Here is a 27,427-nt window from a genome sequence, read left to right as displayed (position 1 = left end):
GCGGCGTGCTCCGTCCTGGTGTGGAAGGGCAGGAGGCAGGATGAAGGATTGGAAAAAGGCTTATTTCCTGTATAAAAATACGCCTTAAAATGAAGCCTGCTCTAGGAAACCTCTCCGCACTTTCCAAGCGTATCATAGAGAATAATGTTTTCTAATTAAGTTCTTCTGCAAAAAAGGTTTTCTCAAAGAGCAAGTTCAATCTGCAGTTTCTGGGTAAGGACTGAAGGGTGAGGATGGGGTGGGGCAGGATGTGCAAAATGGATGGGATTTATTGCATTTATATACAGAAACCAGAAAGTGAAATTGATTTACTCTCGTTATCTGGGTAGAGTAATAAGGCAAGGTTTTAGATTTTTTTTAAGCAACTGCTATCAGAACAGTAAAACCAGGTTTTGCAAGTATGTTCTAAAAAGGTCATCAAGGAAATCTCCAACCAGTTTTAATTTTTTTTTTTTTGTTTACACAGCAAGCCTGCTGGTGTCTGCTAAATCATCTAAACAAAGCACAAGCTTCCTTACAACCCGGTCACAAACGCATTAGCTCATTAGCCTGCAGCATACCCGTTTTCAGTCACAGCTCTTCCTTACCCCCTTTCTTGGCGTTCCCTTTTCTGTGCTGCAAATGACTTAACCATCCCAGATTATTTCCAACAGCTGAGCCTGCTGCTCCCTTAGCCCCACTCCTCAGTATTGACCCAAGACATCCACTTCTGGGAGCATCTTAGGAAGCTTCCTCCCAACACACATGGAACAGGTTTCTTCCTCACACACCTGACCTCTCCATGTGCTGAAAGGTCAAATAAACCCTCCAGATGTGTTAACGATTCATCACACCTGATTTGGAGGAGAAAATCAAGGGGACACGTCCAAGGGGTGAACAAGCAGCATGCTTGCCTGAGTAAGCATCCTTCTACACAGCAAGTTCCCTGGTGGTTAAGAAAAAGGATAAAAATGCATTAAGCTCTTATCTCTCCCAAACTCATGAAGTTTTAACTCAGCAACAGCTCCACAGGCTCACACGCTGCAGCACATCTTTCCTCCTGACTTATTTACATCTTCTGCAGTTCATGATGGGGACATGCAAGCTATTTAAAACCAGAACACACAAAACCATCTCTCGCCAATGCTGCCGACCCCCTTCAAGGTGGCAGGAGGCTCTGACACAATCCGAGCTGGCTCATCGTCTGAGCTGAGCTTCTGACAGGAGACTGCCCTGCTTCCCCTTCAGATATTGTCTGCTTCGCTTTCTGGTTCTCTCAGGCTGGTCAAGTTCTGCAACACTTCGGCTGTAAACACTGCAGTAGGCTGCACTTTTTTTTTTTTTTTAAAAATTATGCAACCGAAAGGGAGCAAGGAGGCTTTTCTATTGCACATAATATTCTGAGTTACTGAAATGCCCTTTTTTTTAACCTATCAGATTCCAAAAATACAGAAATCTTTAAGATAAATGCTATTTTTATTTTTCCAATGTAATTAAAACATTTTAATTTTCTTGAATATCACAGGAGCCAACATGTATGACAGAGCATTAGATGATTATGTCAGGAGTGTTAATTAAGAAAAAATGCTTCCCTTTGAATTCTTTTGCCTGACATAGGCAGGAACAAAGGTAAGGAGGCTGTGTCCCCATCAGGAAAAAAAAAAAAGAAAAAATTTACTGCGTTACATCTCGGAAGGCTGAACTGCTGTGCTCCCCTATCCACCACACTGAGATCCAGGCTGCATCGACCTATGGCAACAGCCAAAGAGGACACACTTTGCTCAGAGGTAATGAATGCTCTCGAGACAGAGCAGAGCTCACAACTGAGGGATCTTTAAGCTTCAGCCCTTGCTCCCTTAAGTAAAAACAGGACTGTGCAATTTAGTTTTTCCTAAATCCCTGCCCAAAATACTTCCCAATCCTTCAGCCTCTATAGAATTAAACCAAACACAAATGATTAACAATCACCTGATATGATAATCAGTAGAGTGAGGCCTCGCTCCCCCTCCCACTTTAAAAAAATTGTCAAGCAGACCATCTTTCAGGTTCCTCCCCCGCCATTCTACTTCATTTTGTATGAAAACATACTTTAGAGCTGAGGACATGGGCAAGAGGAATGTGATGCCCCCAAATGGTTTCCCATGTTCTGGCTTGCACAGGTCCTTGGGGCCCGTTCCCACAAGTGCTGCTGCAGGGGACAGGCTCTTCTACAAGCGCTGCAAGCACCAGCTGGGGTTACCAGCCAGCACAGCAGAGACTGGCCTGCGAGCTGCTGGTTTACCCTCAGCAAGCCAACAGAAGCTGCCTGTTTATGCCTGATCACAAGATCTACACTTGCATATTTCCCTCCACCTCCACATTTCCCCCTTCTCCTCTGTAAAGCTATTTCCCACAATTTCTATAAATGAAAGAAAATTGGAACACTCCCTCTTCTGTGTAGCCTGCTTCCTTCTCTTCCACACCCAAACTGAATTTTCTCTCCCAAACTGGCTTGCTTTACAATAGCAGAGAGAGGAGGCAGGGCTACACAGTATGTGCTTTCTGCTGGCAGAGCAGGCGCCCATCCAGGGCAAGGTCAGGCCTTGGGATCAGCTTCCAGCTTCGCTATGGGATTCTCCCATCAACCTGGTGCTAACACTGAGTCAAAGGACTGTCCATTGCAGGAAGGTAGCATGTACCTGACTGCTACACCGTGACTGCTGAGGGTCAGTTTGAGTAGACAGGACCTGAAATGCATAAAGAGCAACTCCTCCTCCTCAGAGCTGGTTAGGCAGCAGGAAGGAAGTCACGTATTCTTCCCTCCACACTCCCTTACCACTACACTCGCTCGATCCCTCTATCTGCCCTGATAAACCAGTGAATGAGACAATTTGCTCAAGCTTACACCATTTTCAAGGTAAGAGTTAAAAACTAAATACAAACATTCCCACACTTATGTTCTAAGATTCCAATAGCAGATGTGTAAACAACATTTGCCCTCTCCAGTGCTTGAAGCTGAGATGCCACAGCCCACTGTAAAACAACATGGGATTTTCACCATCCAAACTGAACAAAAAAAATACCTAAACCAGGACAGGATTTATCAAATCCTGGTGTTAACGCAAGGTCACATGAGCAATAGCAGGAATTTTAAAATACTGTATTTTAAAATTAATAACATCCCTCTAAAACAAGGATAGGGAAAATAGGATTCCTCCATCCACAGGCACGCGCTGTCCCAGGTGTCCTGGGATTCAAGAGCTCATCAGGAACAGAAGCAGCAGGTACACGGCTGGATAATCTGGCCAAGCCCCATTTCCAGGAACCAGAGCTAAGCCACAGTGATGTTATACATAAAGGTGTTGTGTCACTTCTACCACATGCTGTGACAGTACGTTCCTGGAGCAACAAGGATGAGGATGGCAAGGATCATAAACCAAAAGCAAAGCAGTGAAGACAGCATCCCTATTTACCTGTACATTACCACACAATGTGTAAGGCCATGACATTTTGCTCCTTCAACTCAAAAATTTAGCAGCTTCTCACAGGGCAAACACTTCCCTGGTTACTTCAAGACAGTTATGACAAGGTACATGCAATCCAAGCAGCCAACTCTTCTTGCTGAAACCAATCCCATGGAACAGTGTCCAGACCTCCCTGGTAAAAAACCTTACAACCAGCACAACGCTTTTGTGATTGGATCACCTACCCCAGAGAAATGTGGCTTCCTGCAAAAAGAGCAACCTGTTAACAGCAACCAGGATATTCTGACCTGCTGTAGATAACGGGGTGGGGGCAGAGGTATACATATTTTTGGATTTTCTTCTCCCTGCTATCAGAACTTGAAGCAATCTTCAAAACGTAGGTTCAGGAATAAGCCAGGGTATCCTCTGGCACTGCTGTCACTGTAGTCAACCTTCTCTCACAGCAACAGGCAACTGCACTGTATTTAGACTTTAGAAATGCTGCTGGCCCCCCCACCCAAGGAAACAGCCTTTCTCTGTGGGCCCACTGAAGCCCGTGAGGATAAAACAGCACTCTTGCTGAATGAAGCTAGGAAGACACACTAGCCTCTGAGATGGCAGCTACCCAGGATTCAAGCACCAAGGTACCTACTGTGGCCGGAGGGGTAATTTTGGATTGCACCGATGGCACTAGGCATTCACCACCTATGGGCATTTTTTTCTCTTGATATTTCCAGACACTGGACCACTTCCAGATTACATCTCAAAAGCGTTACCTCTGCCTGAAGATCTGACCAAAGAAACCCAAGCTTTAGTACAGAAGCATCTCAACTGAAAAAGCTGAGACACACAGCTCCTTCAGAAAAGCAGGGCCACAAATTTGGTTCCAGTCCTGATGCTTCAGTGAATGGGGCTAACTCATAGTTAACACAGGGTTGGTTAACTGAAAAATCACATCCTCCAAGCTTTCTGAACTCTGCTAACCACTAGCCATTCTCCAAGGATCTTCTACAACCTAACACCAGGAGCTGCTCTGGTGCCAAACCAAAGCTGAAAGGGTTGTTTTATTGGCAGTACAGTCCCAGTCCCAGCTCCTGGAAACACAGCATAATCAAGTGGGCTGCAAGAGTAGAGAAGGCTGGAGGACACAAAAGTGATTTTCAGAAACAGACTCCTGCAGAGATGTTTTTTGAGAAGGGGGCAGAGGGCATTCCTACATGTTGGACTTAGCTTTCAGCACCCTAGCAGATGCCCCTGAACTGGGATCCCTCCCAAGCCCAGCTTCAGTCCCAGTGAGGTGTTTCATCCTGCCCTATCACAAAGAGGATGCTGGAAGAAGAGCCTATATAACATATATACGTATATATAAACTGTGTCTGCACCCAGTGAGCAAGCGGTTTCAGCCCCTGCTCTCTGGGCAGCAGCAGGGCTAGAGAGGCTGATAAGCTGCAACAAGCCGGTGTGAGGAGGAGAAAGGCACAAGAAAAGAGCAGCTCTTCAGAGACTGCTGTCAAACATCTGGCTGGGGAAGAGGAGAGGAGAGCTCAAATCCACTCTGTTCCTTGAGCCCCTGATGCTGATGGAATGGGGAAGCCAGCGCTGCACCAACTCCACTGGTGCATCCAGGAGGCAACCTGGCAACATCCTTTGGATCTTCAGCTGAGGGCGTCTCTGCTTGGAGGTATCCAGGGCACAGCTTGCAAGGACGGGGAAGGCTGCACAGAGTGCTTCTGTCCCGAAGGCAGGGGGAGGGGCGGAGGAAGAAATCCAAGAGGGAGAAGGCTAGACAAACACAGCAGGCCTCATGCTTCCTTCAGTAAAGGAATATCTGAATGGTGGGAAGAAGAAAAAAAAAAAAGAAAAAGTAATGAAAATTTTGCAGTTCAACACACACCAGAAAAGCTACTGTTGAAAGCAAGACAAGCTCCTGCTTCCATAACGTGATAATGCAGTGGTGGTTCCTGTCATCACAACACAGCAGAAGAGACCTCTGGAGGACTCCGCTCCAACCTGCCCCTGTGAGTGGGACCACTGCCAACTCTAGCCTTGAAAATCTCCAAGGACAGAGACTCCATCAACCTCTCTGCATGCCCATCTGGTCCTGCACTAATCTCCTAGCACAAAATATTTTCCTAATGCCCAATGTGAATCTGCCAAGTTGCAGCTTGTGGCCATTGCCCCATGTTATGTCAACTGGCTGAGAGGAGTTTGGAGCCAAAGACTTTTCAACTCTCTGTAAAGTAAGTGTAGTCAATTGTTGGCTTGGCCCTCAGCTGCTTTTTCACCAGATTAAAGCAGCTCAGCTCTCTCAGTCGCTCCCCACAAGACCCTGGCTATCCTGGCAGGCCTCCAACAGGGCCCATCCAGTTTCTCCACATCTCTCGAACTGGGGGGGTCCCACAAGATATAGCATTCCCAGTAAAGCCTCACCAATGCTGTTTAGGGGAAGGTAATAACTCCCCTTAAGAAAGACAGCTTCTTCCCTTCTCTTGACCTCACCAATCTTTTAGTTCCTCAAAATGTCAAAGACATGTTTCTTACTGTGACAGGGCTGGTTGCAAATACAAGGATCCCACTTGCCCTTCTCTAACTTAAAGAAATGCAGCCTCCTCCCGCAGCTGCAGTTCCCCCACCTTTGAGCCATAAGCACAAGCTTTATGGTCTCCTGCCAGGGGCAATGTGCTACTGTACAACAAGCCTTAGAGGTAATATGTGTTTCCAGGCAGTGATAAAAATGGCACAGTGCAGAGGCAACATCCTCAAATTTCTACACTGCAGACATCTTTTTAAGCTTCACTTTTGGATTTCTGCTGTTTACATACTTGGGATTTAATGCCCATCTCAGGACATGTTGCCATTTCGCCCTTTAGCAGAAATGCCCCTTAACTTTTTACTGCAGGGGTTCTGGGTGGCATTACTATGGCTGTAGGGCTTGACATCATGGAAAGGAGAAGTTCTGCCCTGAGCTATTACAAGGCAGTTATGCTTCTTGCCTAAGACAAAGCAGCCTCTGCAGAAGCAACCTTAAGCTGCAGCTTCACATCCACTCTGGCTTTATAAAGCCACTCCTTCAGGGCAGAAGTGAAGAACACAAGCTGCACTGAGTGTTTAACAGACCTGCCCTTCGTGCCCTGTACAGTGAGGTGAAGCACACCCCTTTTGGGTCTCCTCACATGCCAAGGCTGGAGCACTGCAGGCACTGTGGCAGTAAGATGCTTACTGAAACAGTCTAAAAATGAAGAAGCCCAAATATCACAAAGGGTTTGCATTCCAAGCATATCCTCCCGCTCACACCAACTTGTTTCCCACAAACACAGCTATTTTACTGCATTTGCACTATGATGCTGGAGGCTGTCATTTCACTACAAATCCTTCGCTAGGACAACAACAGTGAGCAGCAGAACCCAACACCCTTTCCAGACTGGCCTAGACTCCCAGTCTGAGTGCGCCGCATACTTCAGAAGAAGGTATTCAATTCTGCCTGCACATCTAAGTTGCGAAACATGCCATGGAGACTGGGACACCTCTTCTCAAAAGCCCCTCAGTGTCTGACATACATAGGGGCACTCCTTGTCACCTTCATCCTAGGCAGTCAATGCAGAACCTACTGTTACGAGGGTTTTGTTCAGTGCTCCATGCTCAGGTCACGTACCATCTGTGTATTCCTCGGAGGAAGTGAGTGATAAAAGGCTCTGTATGTCACTGCTTTCTGAATCTTGGACCTCTTTGTGTACAGGCCTACTGCTAGCCATGCCAGCTACCCAGGAAGAGGTAGCAGCCTGATGCACAAGAACAGTTTCAGAGCGCTGAGAGCCACTGGCTTCACACAGTCCAGAACGTCCGGGAGCTTCATCTTCTCTGTCAAAGCTATTGCAAGCCCCTTGATCCTGCTGCTGCATCTCTCTGGCTCCATTCTGCCCAGCTCCCTCTGAGAGCACGATCTGCACTCGGGAGTCCGAGGGTGGAATGCAGTTCCCTGTGCTGCCATACACCGCTTCTTCATAGGATGGCAAGGCCACTTGGACACCATCCACCACGATAGAGACCTGATCTCCAGACACACCTTGGTCTCGCCTCAAAAAAAGAAAGAAAGAGGGAGGAAAAAAAGAAAAAAAATAAAAAAAAAAAATCAAGTTGAGCATTTATATTTTCATATATATGTTACCAAGAACTCCAGTAACCTCCCAGAGCAGAACTGTAATGCTCACCATTAACTTATTCAGGAGAGAACAGACAGAAACATGAATGGTGGCTTAACAAGGTCAAGCAAGCACAGCCTTGCAGCCCTACTGTGAACTGCCATAAACATGAGCAGGGGCTGTAATTCACACTGCCCGATGGATTTAGCAGCAAGAGCTGAAAAGGTTACAGTGCTTCCCACCTCACCTGCCTCCATAGCTAAATCTGGCAAAGATCATGAGCTCTATGCTGTCACAGCTGGCAAGTAAAAAAAGAGCTCTGACCACCCCTGATTTCAGCTTGTTCCACTGCTATATTCTGCAACACCCAGCACTGCCTGTTCTGCCACCTTTGCTGCAGGTAAGATAACCTCTGTCGGGGTGGGGCAGACAGCTCTAATTGGCACAGTGTGATTTGAATCACCTAGGCTCATGAGTCATGAGTCCTGAGATTGAATTTTCCTTTTCCAGTGGTTTGGACTTCTTCTGAAAAGAGCAGATTCCAGGACCCCACATCTCAACCCCCCACTGCTGGACAGCCATGTCTCCGCTCTTACTTAAGCAGTACTAGTAGCTGGTGTGGAAGAGAGTCCACAGTCTCTTTGTTGACCTCAGCTGGCAGCAGTGTTACAGCTGGGTCCCTCCTCTCACCCACAAACATGTGACAGGGAGGTTCTTCTGCCACAGCAAGGAACAACAGCAGATATGCATGTGTATCTGATCAGCTGCACTGCCTGAATTCATGTCCATAGGATCTCAGACTGGGGGAGATGCATATATATACCCAGACACATCCTTCAGCAGCTATCCAAAGCTAGAAGAGGCAGGAGACTGATCTGTAGCCAGGCTAGTAGGGAACATAACTTTTCACATTCAAAGACAAGTCAAAAGAGCAAGGAAACCATTCATCAGGTGGCATGTTAGAATGGAGACTGCAGCTGGGTATGGCAGAGCACCATTTCAGAGTCCTGCTGGGCCATGGGGCAGAGGTGCCACTGAGGTGGTTAAAACAGGAGCAGAGAAGAGAGGAGGTAAGTTGCTCCAAAATGAAGGCCTAAACCAAGTACCACAAAGCAACTAAGATGCTCCTAAGCCCCTGCAAATCCCAGCTACGCTTACCTGCTATGATGGAACGACTTCAGCTTTGGCTGCAGCAAAACAAACAGCACAACTAAGAGCAGAATCAGGGCGACAGAGCTTGCTGTGGAGGCTACTATGGACAGCGTGGGTACTCCAATTGTTGGAGGAGAGTCCTTTTCTACAAAACCAAGAGGAACACAAGGTAAAATGATCCACTCCCTTAAATCACTGTCATAAGGAAGGAAAGACATGCACATTGCCTGCCCTCAGGACTTATGCTTGGGTGCACATGGGGGGAGCCCCAGTTTTCCCATGCAGCCAAGGCACACCTGCTATCTCTTACAGGGAACAGTTCAGAGCTCAAGCTGACACCTCTCCACCAGCTGTAAAGGGAACCTAAAATAAAACATGCACATACAAGGGTCCTTTGGAAAACACAAGGCAACCAGAGAAGCAGCACCAGCAAGCCACAGGAACTGATAGATGGTGGTAAGGGTTATGCTATATATAGATCTGGCTGAGCAAAAACTAAAAAAAAGTGTGCTGATGTCACTAGCAAGGACAATTATTGTCTAGCACAATAAGCAGGATATTTTAGGCCGAACAATAGGAAAAGTTCCAAATAATGGGTTTTCTTGGCTAAAGGAACAGCCTCCCAAAGAAAGGGGTGTAAGTCACCTGGCTGGGTATATTTAAGACACAGCAAATATTCAGTTTCTCTCTCACACAAACATCTGCCAGGGAACAGAAGGGTTGTTGCTTCAGGATGCTGAGTTTTCAGTGTTAGATACATGTGCCCTGTTCACATTACGCCTTACTCAGCTGTGCCACGTGACTGTACAGGAGCCAATGTGGCTTTCGAGGCCCCATGTTTTTGATAAGGCCACTGATCCTTCAGGATGCTAGTGAAATCTGAGGAATTTCTGCTCATCACAACATGATCTCTTCAGTTCTGATGTAGGACAAGGGCCACCATGCCAGAATGCCACCCAGGGAGCACTATCTGCAATAGCACAGCTTTGCTCTCCAGCCTGGGTGCAGAAAGAAGAAGGGGGACCACTGTGGAATGGAAGCTTATGCTGAATTTTAAAAGCCTCTTCTGGATCCAGCTGCTGCCAGGTAAACACCCAGATCCCTTCCTTATACATCACAGGAGTGGCTGTGACAGACACTGAGAAGACAGTGTCTTTGGGACAGGACAAGATGTTCTCGAGATCACAGGCATGCGATGAGCTCTGTTAAGCGTAACATTTTGCTTTATGGATTACAAGACTTAATTTCAGAGTGTGCATCTTGCCGACTCACGATGACTGAGCAGTAAGACACTATCAACAAGCCAAACTCGAATTGGGGAGGGAGTTCTCCCTTTATCTAGTACACATACTTTAAAACCAGAAGAGGTGTAGGCAAAGTAAGAGCTGTATGACAAACATTTTCCAGCAACCCTTTTTTACTTTCCCGCTTTGATGGAGGAATTCCTGTTCAGCTGGGAGAGCCCCACAAAACAAAAACTGTCTACTTCCATTTGGAGAGAATCAGAAATCATTTGTCAGCAATGTCCTTTCCTGCCAATACAGTGAAAAGCAGCACCATCAAGCTCTATGCCACAGGAGGCCAACAGTTACTTAACTTGTTGGCAAGGAAGATGTGCTCTACATACTGACACACACACAGGTGCTCATGTGGACAGGCGGGTACACCACTGAGGGAGAGGTACTGTCAAACTCATCAGGAACAAAACCAGACAGCATGGAAAATGCTCCAGTTAGGGCCTCCCCTCACCTCTGGAATGACAGCTGCCAAAATAAGAGGCTCCACATAAGTAACAAGTTGCCTCCTTTATACTCCTTTCCATGGGTTTTCTCCTTGCGTGAGAGACCCCAAGCCTGTATCTGATGGGCTGTTACAGAGAGATGTTTTTAATAAAGAGCTGTGATTGTGAGCTGCATTTATGAAATTGCTGGAGCAATGAGAGGCAGCTGTATGGACTCCTCAGCATCACACTGATTCAGTATTTAAGGGTAATCTGAAAAGCCAATGCAAGGGCAGTTCTGACTGTCCCACTGAAGTCTAGGAGCACTCACCCGGGCTGAGCCTGCAGCTGACTTCCATGGCTGGGTTCCACTCTCCATTCTTGCAGGTCAAGTATTTATAATCTCCTTTCAGCATGTAGCCTTCGACGCACAGATACTCTATGACACTGCCTGAAGTCAGAGGGTTGTTGCAGGGGCTAGGGTGACATTTATAGCCTCCATTCTCAGGCTGCGGTGGCTGGGGACAATCTGGAAAAAAGAGAAAACATCATGAAGGATACGTCAGAGGAAGACACCTGTTGCACAATAGGTAAGGCACACAGGCAGACTTCCACCTACGAACACCCACGGAATTAAGAAACTACCAAAACCAAGAAGACAGACTGTTACACAATGGCAGAGAACACTGCTCAGTTTCACCTCTGGTATGTCTTCTGTGATTGCTAAATACTGCTTGTTATCCCAGTAGTACAATCTAGTTGGCAGACATCAAACTGGTGATATTTTTGAACAGTGACACAACAGAGATTCCCCAAGAGAGAGGCCCAGAAAATCCTTGGTGCTATCTTTTCCCCACAGCTGTTTCACTAGAGACTGGGGGTAACCTAACAACCAGACTTTCCTATTAGCCTGATATGGAAAAAAGCACAAGACCTCCTACTGAAACGAATGAAGAATGCAAACACCCCACTGTACTATGGGTACAATGTCAAGGGACAAAGCTGCCCCATAAGGCACCCTGGAAGCCAGTAAGAGCGCACTGATTTTGGCTGTTTTACACAGATACACCATCAACACTATGGGGAACAGAGCTTTGCTGCAGCAGGACCAAATATTCTAGCCTAAAATTAGTTATACTTCAAAGGCATTTCTAAAAAACCCTCTTTACCTATGTGAAGCCTGGAGTGCTGAAGGCACTTTATGTTTCCCCTTGCATCTCATCTCCCCTGTCCTGACTAATGGGTATAGACATAGCACATGTCAAATTTTCTTGTATAATTTTCAATAACCATTCAAATAAAAACAAACCAAGATGGAGAAAACTGTATTGACAACAGAACATATATATTGTTTAGAATTTCCTCTCCTCTAGCAGGTCACAGTGACCAGGCAGAAGAGCCTCAAAACCTGCTGCTAACGCCATGTATCTGCCTGGCTGAAAGATGAAGAAATCCAGATTTTTCCCTTTTAATCCACATCAGCTTCTCAAACTTCACAAAAGAAAATACATCAAAGATCCCTCTTGAGATATTTTGGGGCATGGAAAACCAGCCAACCCATCCATCCTATTCCATCACAGCATGGTGACAGAGGCCTGCCCTTAAACCCTGCAGCACGCTTCCCATGTTCTGCCTCCAAGTGTCCCACAGAGCGAGAAACAGCTGGGCAGAGTTCAAGTAACTGGACTTAGGGCAAGATTTAAGAAGCAAAAGAGAACTTTATAGAGGTTCATTCCACTGTGGAAAAATTTGCTACATTGCTGCAGTGCAAGTGACCCTTGAATCCAATCACGTGTGTGAATGCATCATAGGTAGTGCCTTGTAAATGCCAGTAAACCCAGACATGAAGTGCTGAGCAAAGCCAAAAGCCTTCATTATGAATTCTGCCAGTTTTATAACTGCAATTCAATTTACTTCTTGAGAGAAAAAGGTTAACAACGGTCTAAGCAGCTGCTCTGCAAGAAGACCTTGTTCTTGAGGAGATTTATTCTTAAATAAGCTCCAAAGAAGCCACTGTCCCATGCCTCATAAGTATTAACTGTTGCCTATTCTATGTTCCTTTATTTTTCCTTTTTGCAATAATTTCCCATCTTGTGTGTTTTAACCCTTTGCCTTATGAGGCTAAAACCTGCTTTCACTTTAAGCCTGTCCAACACTTAGGGTCAGCTGGGATCAGCTGAAGTGACAGATTCATGGCACATTTCACATTGAGGCACACAAATGCCCTGCTTCATCTGCAGCCCAGAAGAGGGATTTCTTGCTAAATTTCAAGGACCATTTGAGCACCAGAAATATTCTCAGCAGTTTAACATGTACCTTTCTAGGCATGGTACAGAGCTGTGGGGAAAAGCTACTGTTGCCACAGCAGCTGCCAAAACTCATAAGCAGGGATGACAACTTCCCTACGCCTTTTTATGCCGCAGGAGGTACCTCGGAAGCCATGCACAGAATCTTTCTGCTAACCGATGGCAGCAAAACAGAGCTCATTCCCTGTGTTCTCCCTTATCCTGAGCTGTACCCATGTGTGGCCATTGTGCCAGAAGCCTTTTTGGACCAGACAGCAGCTCACTGTTCTATCGTAAAGTGTCACCTACACTGATGAGGTTTGAGTTACGTATAAAAATTGGCCAGCCAGGAAGAAACAAGCACTCACTGACATCACAGTAGTGCTCTCAAAGGCTTGGGAGTACCACTGCATCAGTCACCTACAGAACCCTGGATAGGCCTCCTCTTGCAAGGGCTTCAGGAGTAGATGTACAGCTACCCAACAGCGGATTGCTTTCCTCTTCACCTCCACAGGCCATCCAGCACACAAAAAGAGAGAAGCAGGTGATAAGTGTGTTCGGTCAGTTGTCCCTGACTTGTCCTTTTCACACAGGGAAGAGATTGCAGAATTAGTCACCTTCCCCTTTTTTTTTTTTCCCCACCTCCTTAGGTCATTTGTTATCACAGCATCCAAAAGTGTCACAAGTATTTTAAAATGTCACCTTCACTGTGATAGAACACCACCGTTTATGTGCTGGCAAAATAAATAAAAAAAGATCTGGATCAGGCAGCCAAAACATCAACACCCTGCACCCTCAACCTGACTGAGCATCTCTGAGCAACTGACTTGCCTGGAAGACTGCCTGAACTGTCCTTTGCAGTTGTCTGTTCCCCTCAGGGGAACAGAGCACCTCAGAGCCTGCAGCTTGAGAGGGCTACTAGACGGTGCTGATGGCTTTAGATTGCTGGAGGTGGCCCAGGCAAGGGTTGGGTGTGTAAGATGATGGACTGGTGGTGCCTGAAAAACTGAGGACATCAAAACACCTCTGCTCCCTGCTGGACCAGCTCCCTTCACCTGTGTCTCTAACAGACCTCAGCACCCCTGCAAACCAAGGCCCAGCCCAGTATAACACCGGCACCCAGAAAGCTTGGGACAGACAACGTAGCCTTCCACTACAAGCTACCCATCCCTAAGCTTCCAGCACCCTCAGCTTTCACACACTCCATAACGGATTTCTTCAATTGCCTCCGTATATATGGCTCTCATCTGGGGCTAGCAGAAGAAAAAGTAGAGTCTGATTCTGCACAGCCCACTATCTCACCGAAGAGAAGCAAAGCTTACGCCCCCAGTTTGCAGCACTGGTACACCCACAGGCATACAGAACCAAGGCAGATGAGCCCATTTACCGCTTTTGACAGAATAAACCACTGACACATGAAGGGTAATGAGAGCTGGGTGCCAACTGCTGCCAGAATGCGTGTCCAGAGCAGCCTGCTCCTGGTTAGGCTTTGTAGCCAGAAAGTGCAGACAGGCAAGACTGGAGCGCTAACAAACAGTGCACACAGGCAGCTAGAGAGTGGCTGTGTTGTGAGGGTTCGGTACAGGGTTTGGAAACAGGGAACGGCCTGACGCAGCTCTCCTAACAGCTCATGCTTCCCCAGTGGGCTGTTCGCATTTAACCCTCAGCAGTGTCTGCATGCTGCTGTGTGGCCCAGCCCCAGGCTAGAGCGTTACTGTTTGGATATTACTTTGGTACACTGATGCTTTTTGAGACACATGAACTGAACCATGGAGGAGGGGTTTTCAGTACTTTAGCCCCAATTAAAGCTGGGCAGATTTCAAGGGACACAGCAAAACCGTGACTCTCAGATTTGCTCCTTCCAAGTTTCAAAGGTGCATGACACATAGTGGATACATTAAAGCTTCCCAAAAAGTTACAAAAATGCCTTTAAATTTGAGGGACACTAAGTACACATATTGTAACAATTGACCTCCTTCCCAACAGCATTAGCCTAGACTCACAATGGCTCTGGGTTATATTTGAAATACAAAGAAACATGCAAGAATTTTCATCAACTCCCTCGCTGAAACACATGTTCTTGGAAGTATCCCAGAGTTTGAAACATCTTAAAACAAATGTTAGCGCCAAGCAGGGAAGAGAAAGAAAGCCAAGTTACAGAAGTTATCAACTTCCTAGGGGTTACTGACATCCTTGGCTTGCAAAGCTATTCCCAGCATCTTGATTCATCAGGCTGTGAGGATGCACAGAAACAGTGGTTTTGAACAATGCAGCACCGTGTGCGAAGCAGCAGAGCTCTACTCCCAAAGATCCCGCTTCAAAGAGGTACTGAAGTTTATGACATCTCCTGAGAGAGCTGATTCTCTGCCAGCACACGCTGCTGGAAAACAGGAAGCAGATAACTAACCAGAAATGCAAACGTTTTGAACATCACTGAACTCTGTTCAGAGGTAAAGAAACTGTCGTTTCCAGATTGACAGGCAGAAATAAAGTTATGCACTGGAGCTTCTGCAAATGCCATTCCAAAATACTAGGTATTTAATATATAGACAATTTTTAATATAAAAATTATGAAATACTAAGACAGTATGCACCTCCACTCAGCTTCCCATCAAATAATCTGTAAGCACTGTATTTTTCTGTGTCTAGGTCACATGAGAAAATGCTGTCCTCCTTCAAGAAGGGTTAATTGCTCTTATGTTCTTTAAATAGCTGTTACCAACTTGAGGACAAGCAGCACAACACTAAGGAACCTCTTTTTTGTTGCCACCAGAGTATCATCACATTGTACCTGCTCCCTTTCCCACGGCCCCGCTAGTAGTAGCAAGCTCCACAGGCTTTCTCTTCTACCAAATTCACAGCTGTGAGGGGTTGGAACATGGGAACATTGGAACTGTGGTCCTGAGCACTGGCCTGAGGCAGAGCTACAAAGCATTTCTAACATAATGTAAAAAATACAGAAAACCAAGCCATGGTCATAGATAATATCACAGATAGGATTATGCAGTATTTTGTGTGCTGACACAGAAGTGAAGGGTTTATGTACTCAGAACATGAACCACAGGAGCACAGCTGAGCCTTGATCTCTAAGTGAAATTCAAGGATAAGCAGAAGATTTCCAAAGCCCAAGCAGGATGACCCTGTTGTGGCAAGGACCAAGTTCAATACACTCTGCTTACACATACAATGTATGATTAAAACATAATTCTGTCTGACTGGATAATTGCCACAGAATTATAAAAGCTCCCCAGTACTGACCTTCTTTGCACAGGCACACCTTACAAGAGGTACTGAGAGGCACCTCCCCACAGTCTCATTTGCTTGGCACTGCTTGTTTCTTTTTTCAACTAGTGAAGACTCCCAGATCCTAGCAGGGGTCTTACACAGATTTTTTTTCTGCACCAAGCACCTGAACTGTACTTCAGTCACCTCTTCTGCTGGGCAGTCAGACCACAGAGATAAAAACCAAATCCTCCTTAACTGAATGCATTTTTATAAGAAAAAAACCCAAAAAACCAAAACAAAACAAACAAACAAACAAAAACTAAAACAGAACAAGACAACTACTAATCATCATCTGCTGGAGTATGTAACTGTGGATTTTTAACTGAGGGAGAACAAACCATTGCATCGCTCACCTTTCATGGGTGGACAAATGAGACACTGCTTAACAAAGGGATGTTTTGCACTGAATATCCACTAACATTTCTTCTGCTTCCCCACAGCAAGGCACAAAGGTCACTAAAGCTAGGATGGACACAGTTTTGACAAACTAAAGTTGCTGCTTATATGAGTCAGGTCCAAATCCCAACAACTGCAAGAGGAAGCTGAACTGAGCCTCAGGTAAATTCCTCACTGACTACACAAGTGCTCTAGCACGTTTGACCATCCTCAGAGCAATGTCAGGGGAATTTTACATGCCAGTGCTGAAGCATTTTGGAAGCAATATGGGTAGGCAATAACTGCTCCTCAGCTGGACCCCCCCAACACATGCTGTTTTCCAATGTTAACACCTGCTGGTCTTTCAGACATACTGCAGCTTTTGTGCCATGTGAAGACTGGAAATGGAAGATCCTAAACTCAATACACTTCCGTTCCCTCATTTGAGAGATTTACTCCATTTAACTGGTATTATCAACAGTCACAGAGGAAAAACATCCTACAAACAAAACCCACCCTCCTGATCTAACAAGACGAACATTCCCCTGGCTAGTCTGGTTAAACCTGTCACGATTGTCTCATGCCAGCATGTCCTGCTTGGTGAGCAAAATACCTTTGTGAAGCAGAACACAAAAGCACACAGGTAAATTATCCCAGTACTAGAGGGCATACTATTTCCTTCATGCTGTTCCCTCTGAAGCCTCATCCTAACTTTCCTGTGCTACCTTGGCTCCCCTATAGTAGGACTTTTGTGGAGCAGCTTAAAAAAGGTTGTCTTGCCTTAAAACATATCTTCTCTCTATTCTTATCTCCTGTCACACAGGAAGGTTCCCTCCTGGTCACAGACACTGCCTTTGCCTATCTACTCTCTTCCAAGTTGTGCTCCAGCATGTTTCATGGTGGGGCAAGGAGCACTCCTCTGTCCAGATCTGTTTCCCCAGAACACCATCACCTTTATTCTCTCAGCCAGGACTTGTCACAGGCCATAGAAACAGCACATCTAGAAAAGCATCCAAAATAAACACACGATATCGCCATCTTCCAGTTACTTATCCCTGCTATGGAGGCCTATGATTTTCAAGTTGGATAATTTGTGTGCGTGCATCACTTCAGTAGAACAGAGAGAACTGCAAAAGCTATTACTAACTTCTGGCAAGGACCTTCAAAAAGCTCCAAACTCTCTAAGGCACCCTTGAGAGTAATCCTCCCTCTCTACTCCCCTCTTCAACCTGGGTCCTGCCACAGCTAAATGGGTGGTCTGAAACACCAGCTGCATCCGAAGCCTTCTACAGAGACCATGCATTTTCAGCATCTCAGGCCTGAGGTTCAGGTTTAATTAACACCATACTGAAAAGAGAACCAGGTCAACCATTTCTCTCCAATTAGTTCCCTGAACAGGCTTGAAGCAATAGGTTGGTTTTGTTTTGTTTTTTTCCCCAGTTGCTATTTGTTTGTAAATTCATATACAGGGTTTTTGTTTTTTTTTCTTTTTCTTTACACAATGCTTTTTCACAAGAAAAATGTGACTGCCTGATACAGCCAGCCAGGCAAAGGGCTAGAAGTACAAGTCAGAGACCAGCAATAATGCTCACACTGGCTTCTAGAGGGTCGGGCAATTCTAGCAGAGTGCTGCCCATAGATCCCACTCAAGGGTGACACTGAACATTAGTTTCGCTTAGGAAGCAACTGAATGAATTTGCCAGCAAGAGCTCTGGCCATATTTGCTAATAGGAGAAGAGACATCGTCTTCTCTCTTTGCAGAGTTTCAGTTCTTGCCAGCAGGGCACTACCCAACCTCTCCACTAATCTCCTGGTTGTTTAGTAAGCCAATAAGGAAACAATTTACACCTCCCTTAGCCCAGTTCTTGGATCTCTTCTATTTATTGGATATACTCCCAACCTCTGTCACCGGTACTCAGGAGAAGCATGAGTCCTTAGCCACAGCAGCATGGTAACCAGCTGGAGTTGCTAAGCTCACTTAGCAGCTTCTTGAGCAACAGCAAAGACAACATCAGCCTCCCAGTACTGCAGAGAGACTACAGTGAGTCAGCTTACAGTTAAAGTCCAAGTCTGCATGGAAATAAAATTTCTTCTGGTTTTTAAACTTAGCTTCCTCTTACAGAAGTGGTTGTCTCAAACCCTCCCACATTTGCTAGGGTAGGACAGACCCCCAACTAGCATATGATGAAGTCAAACTCCACAATATACCTACCAAGAAAAAAACCCCAAACCACTAGATAAAAGGCACCAAAATTTAAAGGCACACACAGAACTGGAATACACACACCACTTTCAACAGCAAGCACTTATTTTATAAACCCTTCCCAACTAGCAGACAGGAAAATTCACTGTCCAAATTAGCTCCTTTACTCACAAGAACTTCACCTCCTATGCCCTAAAGAGTCAGGCCTAAATGTAGTTTGCTGCCTCTAGAAGAAGAGGAAAAAAAAAAAGAGAGAGAAAAAAAATACACACACACACACACTCATTGGTTCAGACAGCATACAGCCACTTATCAGGCCCCTCTAACCGCTGCACCACTCTCTGGAAGAGCAGGGGAAGACCAGCATGGCTGTAGCGACACAATGACTGCAGAACAAAAAAAATTCCACAGGCTCCTCTTTGGGTCAGGATTTTTTTCCTCTTAAATCAGGGCCTTCAGTCACACATAATATTTCCTTCTGCCTGAGGCAGAACTGGTGTTTGGCTCCAGGCATCTTCTGCAGACTGGGGGATGAGGGGGGGGGACGACGACAGGGAGACCAAAGCCAGCTTTGTTTTCAGTGTGAAATTCAGACAAGTAACATCCTTGTTTTTCCTCTCCTCCCTTGTGCACACAAACCAGCCTATAAACAGCAGAAGCCACTTTTGGAAGCCCCTCCCTCAGCAGCAGTTTGGGCTTAGTAAAAAGCAAGTCTGTTATCATTTATACCTTTTTTAGACTAGCTACGTCAACTAAACACCATCTTTTACCAAAGCAAAAACCACTTCCCAGGCAGCTGGTCTGCAGAGAAAAAGCACCTAGATAGGCTTTGATCAACTACTGCCTCTTCCCCACCCACACCTTCCTTCCTGTTGAGAAAGCAGTGGCAAGGGGATGCACTAAAATGGTAGATGCACAACTGGTAGATAGAAAAGCAGTCACCTCCACCCACATGCTCCGGTTAGTCAGAGTGCCAGCTCCATTTCTGAGTGCTAAATACCTTCAGGTTTCCAACCAGTGATGCCTGCCTGGATGCACTCAAAAGCTTTCAGAGCACAGCAGCTTCCCACTATGCACCCTCTGCTCCTGCATTGTCCTCCCCAGTCCAAGCGTTTGGATTCGTACCAATACTAGGCTAGGAAATGGCTCAGCAAGTATTCCATGGATAAATGTCACTGCTGGTAACAGCAGGTCTGTGCTGAACATGAAGAGCCACATGCTTTAGACCGGGGTTTCTCTTGGCAGGCTGGCTCCAAGAAGCACAGCAACAACCTGCTCTGGGAATCATACTTGAGATTCTATCCTCTCCCATTATCCATCATTTTGAGGACATTTGGAGGGATATTTTTTAGTTCACATAATTAAATTACAACACAAACGTCTCCTGCAGTCATTAGAAAGCCTTCTCCCTAGAGGACAGGCAGGTCCTTCCCAGTGGAGGGGAAGCATGCTCTGCTCCCCTTTCAGGTACATTGAGGTGTTAGTGGGGTTTTTTTTTGTGTATTGCCCACAAGTGTGCTAACCTGCATGGTTTAACTCTACAAATACAGTAGTTGCAGATACAACATCTAAAAAGAGTCTGGGTAGACTGAAGCTATCCTCTGCCAGCTGGAAACAGTTGAGAACTTAGTGTAGTTCTAGCCAGAGACAGCATTCACACCATAAAAGGCAGATTACCAGATGCCCAGGTTTTCCACTGCTCTGTAATTTCTGGGGTGGAGATGGGGACTGGAACCATGAGAACAGATTTTGAACCTTCTCCTTTTCAGCACACTGGCTTTCTCTAGCATATGAGCAGATGGGTCATTTCCCAGAGGGACAAACCCGAGACAGCAGCTGCTACTGGGGCCCAGTCACAACAGCTGAGGCTAAAGGACCTCTTTATATTTTACTTATAGGAGGCAGAAGTCAATAAAAGGCCTCCATTGTGAGCATACACACTTCTTGTCGACCCTGCCCCTAAAATATTTTAAGCCTTCCTAAAAACACATTGCAAAACATAACCCTCATTTGGGCTCTGTGTACTAAGCAGAGGCCAAAGTCCACTGAAAAAATAAGCTCTCTGTCTTTACTGACTCCAGATGCTGCTTACTCTGAAGTCAATGGCAGAAGAGCAAACTGAGCAGGACTGAGGCCCTTAGCAGAAAATTACAGTTTCCCTAGCAAGGGCATACTCTGAAGAGGCTTATTTTTTCTTTGTCATAATGTGGGTAAACCAGCAGAAACCAAAGTAAAGATATTTGTATATATAATCATATAGCTGTGCATTTATGTAATTAGACACAAGCACTTACACTGTGTACAGTAACAGGCACCCCTCACACAGCCATCCCATACACACCAAAGCTGTCTTTTTCTTTTCTTTTCTTTTTTTTTTTTTTCCTTTCCCCCCCCCAGGGCAGGGGAAAAAAAAGCAAGCAAGAAAGACTCTAATTGCAGCCTTCCACCAATGCAGTCGCCATCTGGTAACTCAAGAGACACATGGAGCTGAATTATCTTAATTAACATGTTACAACAGTATTTAAAAAAACTCTATGCTTATTAACACTCAGCTGTGATTAGCCAACCATGGAGGAAGCCTGCTAGTGCAACATTAATTATGGGTCTTGTCTGTCTTTCTATTAGAAATATGATTTTTTTTTTTCCCAGTGGCTTATCTCTCTCCTAAAAAGAAAAGCATTAGTATCAAAGCTTGCTCTAAAATGTAAATTCTATTTACATTCTACAAGAGCCAAAATGTTTAGGCTATCTGAAGCTGCCACTGGTGCTTCTAGAGTACTACAGACTGTCTTGATATAAAGTATACTTCTCTGCCCCTTAGAAAGCTTTGTTTCAGTTAGACAACTCCTCTCATTGAAATTTTAGCAGAAAAGTAAGTTTTAGGTCTTTCAAGTTTTCCTTTCCCTCTCCAAGACAGGAGCACAGTCTTTGCTATATGCTGGGCAGGGAAAACCAAGACACAAAATCCAGGTCTAACAAAAAACACATCCGTGAAAGGAAGACTTCTGTGACAGAAAGCAGCAACCAAACACAACTGCACTCCAGCAGCAGATTTGCCTTCTTAGAAGAGTGTTACTCACTATGACAACTGTATTATTTTGCCTGTAATAGGCCCACCTGTAATGCGCTCCCCTCAGATACATACCCAAATGATTCAGCCTGACAGGCTCCGAGGCGAACACCGCCAAGTTTTTCAGACTTGGCTCTGTGTTATGTTTGCACAGGGCCGGCTGCAGAGAGGCTCTCATCCGCACCGGGCATTCTGGACATCAGGATAACACCAAATTGTAAGACAAAAGCCTGGTGCATTTAAACAAAGCCAGGACTGATAAATTAATTCCGGAAACATTAACAAGGAGGGGGAAGCAAACCGGGAACAACTGCAGAAGTGCTTTTAAGATCTTCTGATAAAGCAATCTTATTGTTGCACACACACTCACACACGAGTAAATAAAGATAAAAAAATTTGCTGTTGGTGGTGTATGTGGAAGCTCACGAGGCTTGCTTAGGTCCAGTATGAACAAAGACCAGCTGACCGGTACTTTAAAGCATTCCGTACTGCCAGGACAGTATGAACAATTTGCATCTGGGCTGCAGTTGGAGCCAGCAGTACAGTGGCTTCAGAACAGCCACTTTAATAAAGAAACCCGCTCTCCCCCACGGGCACAGCACAGCTTTCTAAGTGGCACATGTTTCATTTGCTTTTGTTTTCCAAGGCAGCTTCCGGCATCCCCCATTCCTTCTTCCAACCACACCATAATGACTTCCACGTGTTCAGAAAAGGAAATTAAGCAAGTGCTGTAACACCACTTTCTGTAATGGGCAGGGTCCCAAACCCACTGTTGCAAGTAGCACCCAGCTAGTTTTGCGGGTTTCCCCCCATTTCAAAGTTTAAGAGGGTCCCGCCCAAGAAAGTTGCACATGGGTTTTAGTTTGGAATTCTGATTATTAAGAAATGTAAAAAGTCCAAAAGTTGTTTGCTGCACTGGGCAGAGGTAGCTAACCCTCATCAGGGTCCTCTCTTCCTCTCACCTGCAGTTCATCCAATTCTAAATCTTACTTTACACTGCAACAAGGAGGAGATTATTTTAAAAGATAACAAGCAATTGTCAAAACAATTTTACATTCTTATGAGAAAGAAACAGGCAGCTGCACAGGAATTTACAGTCCCTACTGTGTAGAGGCAGATTAGTACAAATTATATTAGCATGGCATTTGAACTCAAGTAACATTCACTGTCCTCGATTACTGGTGCTAATTTTAAACTTTAACTTCACTCTCACACATCTTTGATTTCTCATCTTGTCCCCGATTGCCTCTTTACAGAAGCCTACAAAACTAAAAATTGGTCTCAATTCAGAGGTAACCTGCACATTTATCCTGATGTTTCCTTGGCTTTCCTTCCTAGGTGGGTTTTCAATTTCAATACAGTAATACCCTAAGGCTGACTTTTTAGGGTAGAAGCCTGACACATACTATGGGCTCTAGTCTCAGGAAAACCATCTGGCTCTTCAGCAAAAATAATGAGACATGACAGGAAAAAGCATAACTATCAGATGTTCATACTGATTTTGGACACCAGGTTTTGATCGGACAGAGATGCTGACTGGTCTGTAAATTCCTCACTGAAATACAGTCCTATTGATGTGAGGTGAGAACACAGGGGAAACATACCTTCAGGGTATAGCAGAGGAACACTCATCCTTACCAGCAAGGGACGAGAGGCCTGCATTTCAGCAGTGTTTCAGGAGGCTTGACTTGCTTGTAGATTTCCATTTGACTACAGCTCCCTAAACTTCAGCCTAGTACAGTAATCAGGTTTCTTTTTCCAATAAGGCCTTGAGAGTTCTTGCTATGGTAGTTTCCCAAAATACATCCCTGTTGTGGGCTCCAGCATGGCCACTCAAGCTCTGGATGACACATCTCCTGGCTGCTAACACTAGCAGCAGGGTTCCATGGCTCTCCTTCCACTGTGAGGTAGAACTCAGGCAGACACCACCAACATACATAACTACCAGCTCCCCCTTACCTAAGAGGCCAGCTCGTGCCTACCTTCTAACCCCAGTTCTGCTATGGTTTACTGAGTCTTGACACAGACCATTAACAACTGCACAATCTGCTCAAGAGGCAGTCCTAAACTCTGAGAGGACATGGGAATCTCTGAAGTAAGAATTCTAGCATTTAGAAAGGAGCCTTGTCTTCTTACGTGTGCATGGAATGATCACTACACTAGCCAAGTCCCTTTAAAGCCCTGCCCTGGTAGGCCTCCTTCATTCACTAATGAGCCTTTTGCAGCTGATTCATTTTTCATCCTTTCAGCAGCAACAGCTGTTCCCTCTGACTCAGCCCATCCAAAAAGTACTAATTTGGAAGTTTGGCCAAAGCTGATCTAGTAATGGCATGCACACAGAAGATCTCCTTATGTTAAACATTGTTCCACTCGCATCTATGTGGAAACCGAACTGTGAAACTCGAAGCCCTGGGTTACTGATGTTTCCCTCGGCAGTATGCCTACAGACAGCTTTGCTAGGGAAAGGTGGGTGAGGACAGCGATCCTCAATCTTCAACCTGATACATTACACACACTGGACAATACTACTTCATCCTGCCATGCCATTTCTCTTCTGACCTTTGGCTCTGTTGAGGACCACTGAACATATCAGAATCCAATATCTGGGTAGATTTGTTTGTCTTTTAAGAATGACTCATCTCTGTCATGGGACTTGTCAGAACAAGCACTCCAATCATTTACCACTGGCTGGACAGAACAGCAAAGAGTTATTACTCCTGTCTCACTGGAAAACCTCTCTTAAGCACAATTTATATTTTTATTCTAGATGTGGTTAGATTAGCTATAAATATTAAGTCATCTTTTTTTATCAGCTTTTCAGGAGCCCAGCATCACAAGCAACTTCTCTGCAGAGTCTGTGAGGAAAACAAGAGCAGCCCCACTTGAACACTCCTCAAGTCATCCTGTCAGAAGTAGGAGGCACCTCAGACTACAGAGTGACAGAAGTACTCCATATGGCAAACCTAGCTTTCCCAGAGACCAAAAAGTCCAAGAGACTCTCAGTTATGCTGCAAGTTCAACCATTCTCAGCTACATCTTCTCGAACTGCTTAGCTGATAGACTCAGTTCAGACTAATAGTTCAGAAGCTTTAAGAGACACAGAGTGAAGTTGAAGAACTAAGTTTCAAAGCAGTTTCTTCTACTGAGAAGAACTAGTTAGGATACATCTTCCTGAATTGCCTAACACTTTAATAGTGTTGGACAGTTTAAGAGCTAGCAAGGCAACAGTAGGAAAGATGGTGTCAGACCCTGTAGAACCTGCACCGAAACTTAACAGCTACTCAGTATGTGGGTCTTCTCTAGTTACTTACATCACCAGTAAATAGAGTGTGTGTTTTTGGAAGGGAGGGAGGCAATCCAGTGAAGCTATCAGTAAGCTTGTTTTGTGGCTGGAGCATGACTAGCAAGAGGCATCAAGGTCTGGTGGGATGCTGCTGCTACTTTGATTTACCAGTCACAGAAAACATCTGCCATCAGAATCCCACACATTACACCTACTCAGATTCTGCTGGGGATCAAATGGTACATGGAAAGTAAATGGCGACTTCATATAATCCTTACAAATGCAGCGCATAAAAGAATTCAGATTTGCAGCCACCTCCTTTGAGGAGACTGTCTCATTATACAGACATAACAGCTTCAAAGTGTTTGTTTTTATACCTCCATTATCCCAGTGCCTACCAACAGCAACTCAATGGATATGAATTAGCAAATTGCCTAACAAGATGCATTAGCAAATTGTCAAAAGCATACCTAGCAGCAAACATGAAATCTTCCTTTCTGTCTTTCTACCTCCTCATCCTAAACACCCACAGGGTAAACAAAGCCAAACTGAAACAAGCCAGGATTGGCAAACTGCTCAAACACCAAGCTCCTTCCACAGCTGGCAGGAAGAGTGTTCAGAAAAGATGTGTAGAAGGAGTTCTCACCCTTTGAAATAATACTTGCCCTTTGACACTTTCACTATAGCCACTGGAGTCAAAGCACAGACAAGTCAAAATATCCAGCTGAAGAAGCACATAATAAAAAAAGGTTAGAGGCAGCAACTGCTGAGATGGGACCCATTTGTAGCCCTAGAGGCCTGACAAAAACATAGAAAGATACGAAATACCATTCCTTCCATTTGACATAAAATGAGATTATAAAACATACAACCCAAAACCCCACAGTGTAACTCCTTTGAAAACAAAATCTTCATAAAAGAGACCAGATCTCCTCAAAGACTGCTAAACTTCCAAGTCCTGCTTCTCTGCACTTCACTGCTTTTGAGCAACAAGAAATACAAGACTGTACATATTCCTGCTTCTTATTTATATTCCCTGGTAAGTAGACAGGTTCTTTGTTCTGTAACGATTAAAATACCAAGTTAAAGCTTAAAAAAAAGAAAACAAACTATCTCATAATGCTTTATTATGGGGTTGCTTTAGCTCTTTTTCATGTTTTTTTTTTTTGAGCACAGCTGGCCTAACAGATGCTCGCCTTGGAGACACACAACTCCAGCTCCTACCTAGTGCCACAGAGCCAGCCAAAACACATCTCATCACTGATTTAGAGGTTATGGATCCTTACACCAGAGGCTGAAATTTCGAAGCGGAAGACACTGCAGTTTAGCGGCTGGAACCAAGGCCAAGGCACAAGGGACCTAGGCCTAGACACATGTTCCACTGAGAGCTAACCTGAGGTTTTGCCTCCCTGCTTCAGCTTCCCTCTTCAGCGAACTTTCCTGCGTGCCTTTGAGTATAGGGCTGCAGGTAGTCTGGAGAGCCCAATGTGATGATTTGAGGGTTCTTGTCACCATTGTAATTAATTTCAACAGCAAAGATTTACAGATTAATTTGACTGCTTTAATAGTTGTGTCTTCTGTTTCTACATGAAGAAAACCAAACCAGATGCAGGATTTCAGAGTTCTTCCAGGAATTTACTTCAACCTTTATTGCCATAAACAGGACTAACACACAGCTAGGGACACAAATGCTGCAATTACCATCTTGCAGTGTCACAGTCTGGTTTTAACTCAACAAGGCTTCTTTTGTGCCAGCTGTTTTTTTACATTATTTGTGACATTTCATTAAGTTTCATTTATTGTTTTGAGGCCCTTATTTGCTCAGCTCTCTCAAGTGGCTTCCTTCAGCTACCTCGTATATATACAGCATCATCAGTCATGTCTGAGCAGTTCTTGCTAAACAAGCAAGAGTATTGCTCAGGGCAACATACATTTAACAGGAAACCAACAGCATGAAAATGTTTGACTGAGTTTTGGTTGCATAAAGTACCCAGAATCACACCTCAATGACAATCTACCTGGATCACTCCTGACTTTGACAGGTCAAACCTGAAGGATACTATTATCATTTCCTGCCAGCCAGACCTTGGCGTCTAGGACATTGCCTTATCGAAGAGAAGAGACTGTCACAGACCAGGTTCTTCCAGACAACTCAGTTGATTTGCAGATGCTGTTACAATCTTGTTTCCTTGAATGCCATGTGAATCAAAACAACATGAAACCATTTTCATTGCTTGTTGTCCTATGCACTTTGCAGCCAGCATTTACAGCATCAAGTTGGAGAAATTTCAAGTCCCTCTTCAGCTTCTTACAGTTTTGCCACTTCCTTTCTGAAGTCCTACTGCTCCTCTTCACAGCCACCTTCCATCAAACATGCATGAGAAAATTCCTGCTCAGCTTCAGCATTCCCTGACATCAGACAACAATTTCAACTTCTGTTTCAACTATTTGGCTCCATTAAAGAAACAGTGTGGTTAGCTGGAGTTTGGGGGG

At 45.0% G+C, this 27,427-nt stretch overlaps 1 protein-coding gene across 5 annotated transcripts in view; it reads right to left on the bottom strand.

The window, feature by feature from the left end:
- Positions 1-351: 351 nt before the first annotated feature.
- SUSD6 (sushi domain containing 6) overlaps positions 352-27,427 on the bottom strand; it is a 95,679-nt gene continuing 68,603 nt past the window's right edge. For 4 of the 5 annotated variants that reach the window (XM_026849646.1, XM_026849647.1, XM_026849645.1 and 1 more), the window contains 4 exons: positions 10,765-10,962; positions 8,720-8,858; positions 7,075-7,496; positions 352-5,250 (listed from right to left, as the gene is read on the bottom strand). In XM_026849646.1, coding sequence (XP_026705447.1) covers positions 5,225-5,250; positions 7,075-7,496; positions 8,720-8,858; positions 10,765-10,962 — 785 coding nt within the window. In that variant the 3' untranslated portion in view covers positions 352-5,224. Of the gene's footprint in view, positions 5,251-7,074; positions 7,497-8,719; positions 8,859-10,764; positions 10,963-16,356; positions 16,379-27,427 lie in introns of those variants that run through there. The other variant, XM_026849650.1, reaches the window with a different exon arrangement.

This window comes from Athene cunicularia (assembly GCF_003259725.1).
Source record: "Athene cunicularia isolate RWA chromosome 5 unlocalized genomic scaffold, athCun1 chr5_part1, whole genome shotgun sequence".
Taxonomy (NCBI): Eukaryota; Metazoa; Chordata; class Aves; order Strigiformes; family Strigidae; genus Athene; species Athene cunicularia.
The sequence above is the reverse complement of the archived record's forward strand: the minus strand, read 5'-3'. Positions and strand labels throughout refer to the sequence as shown.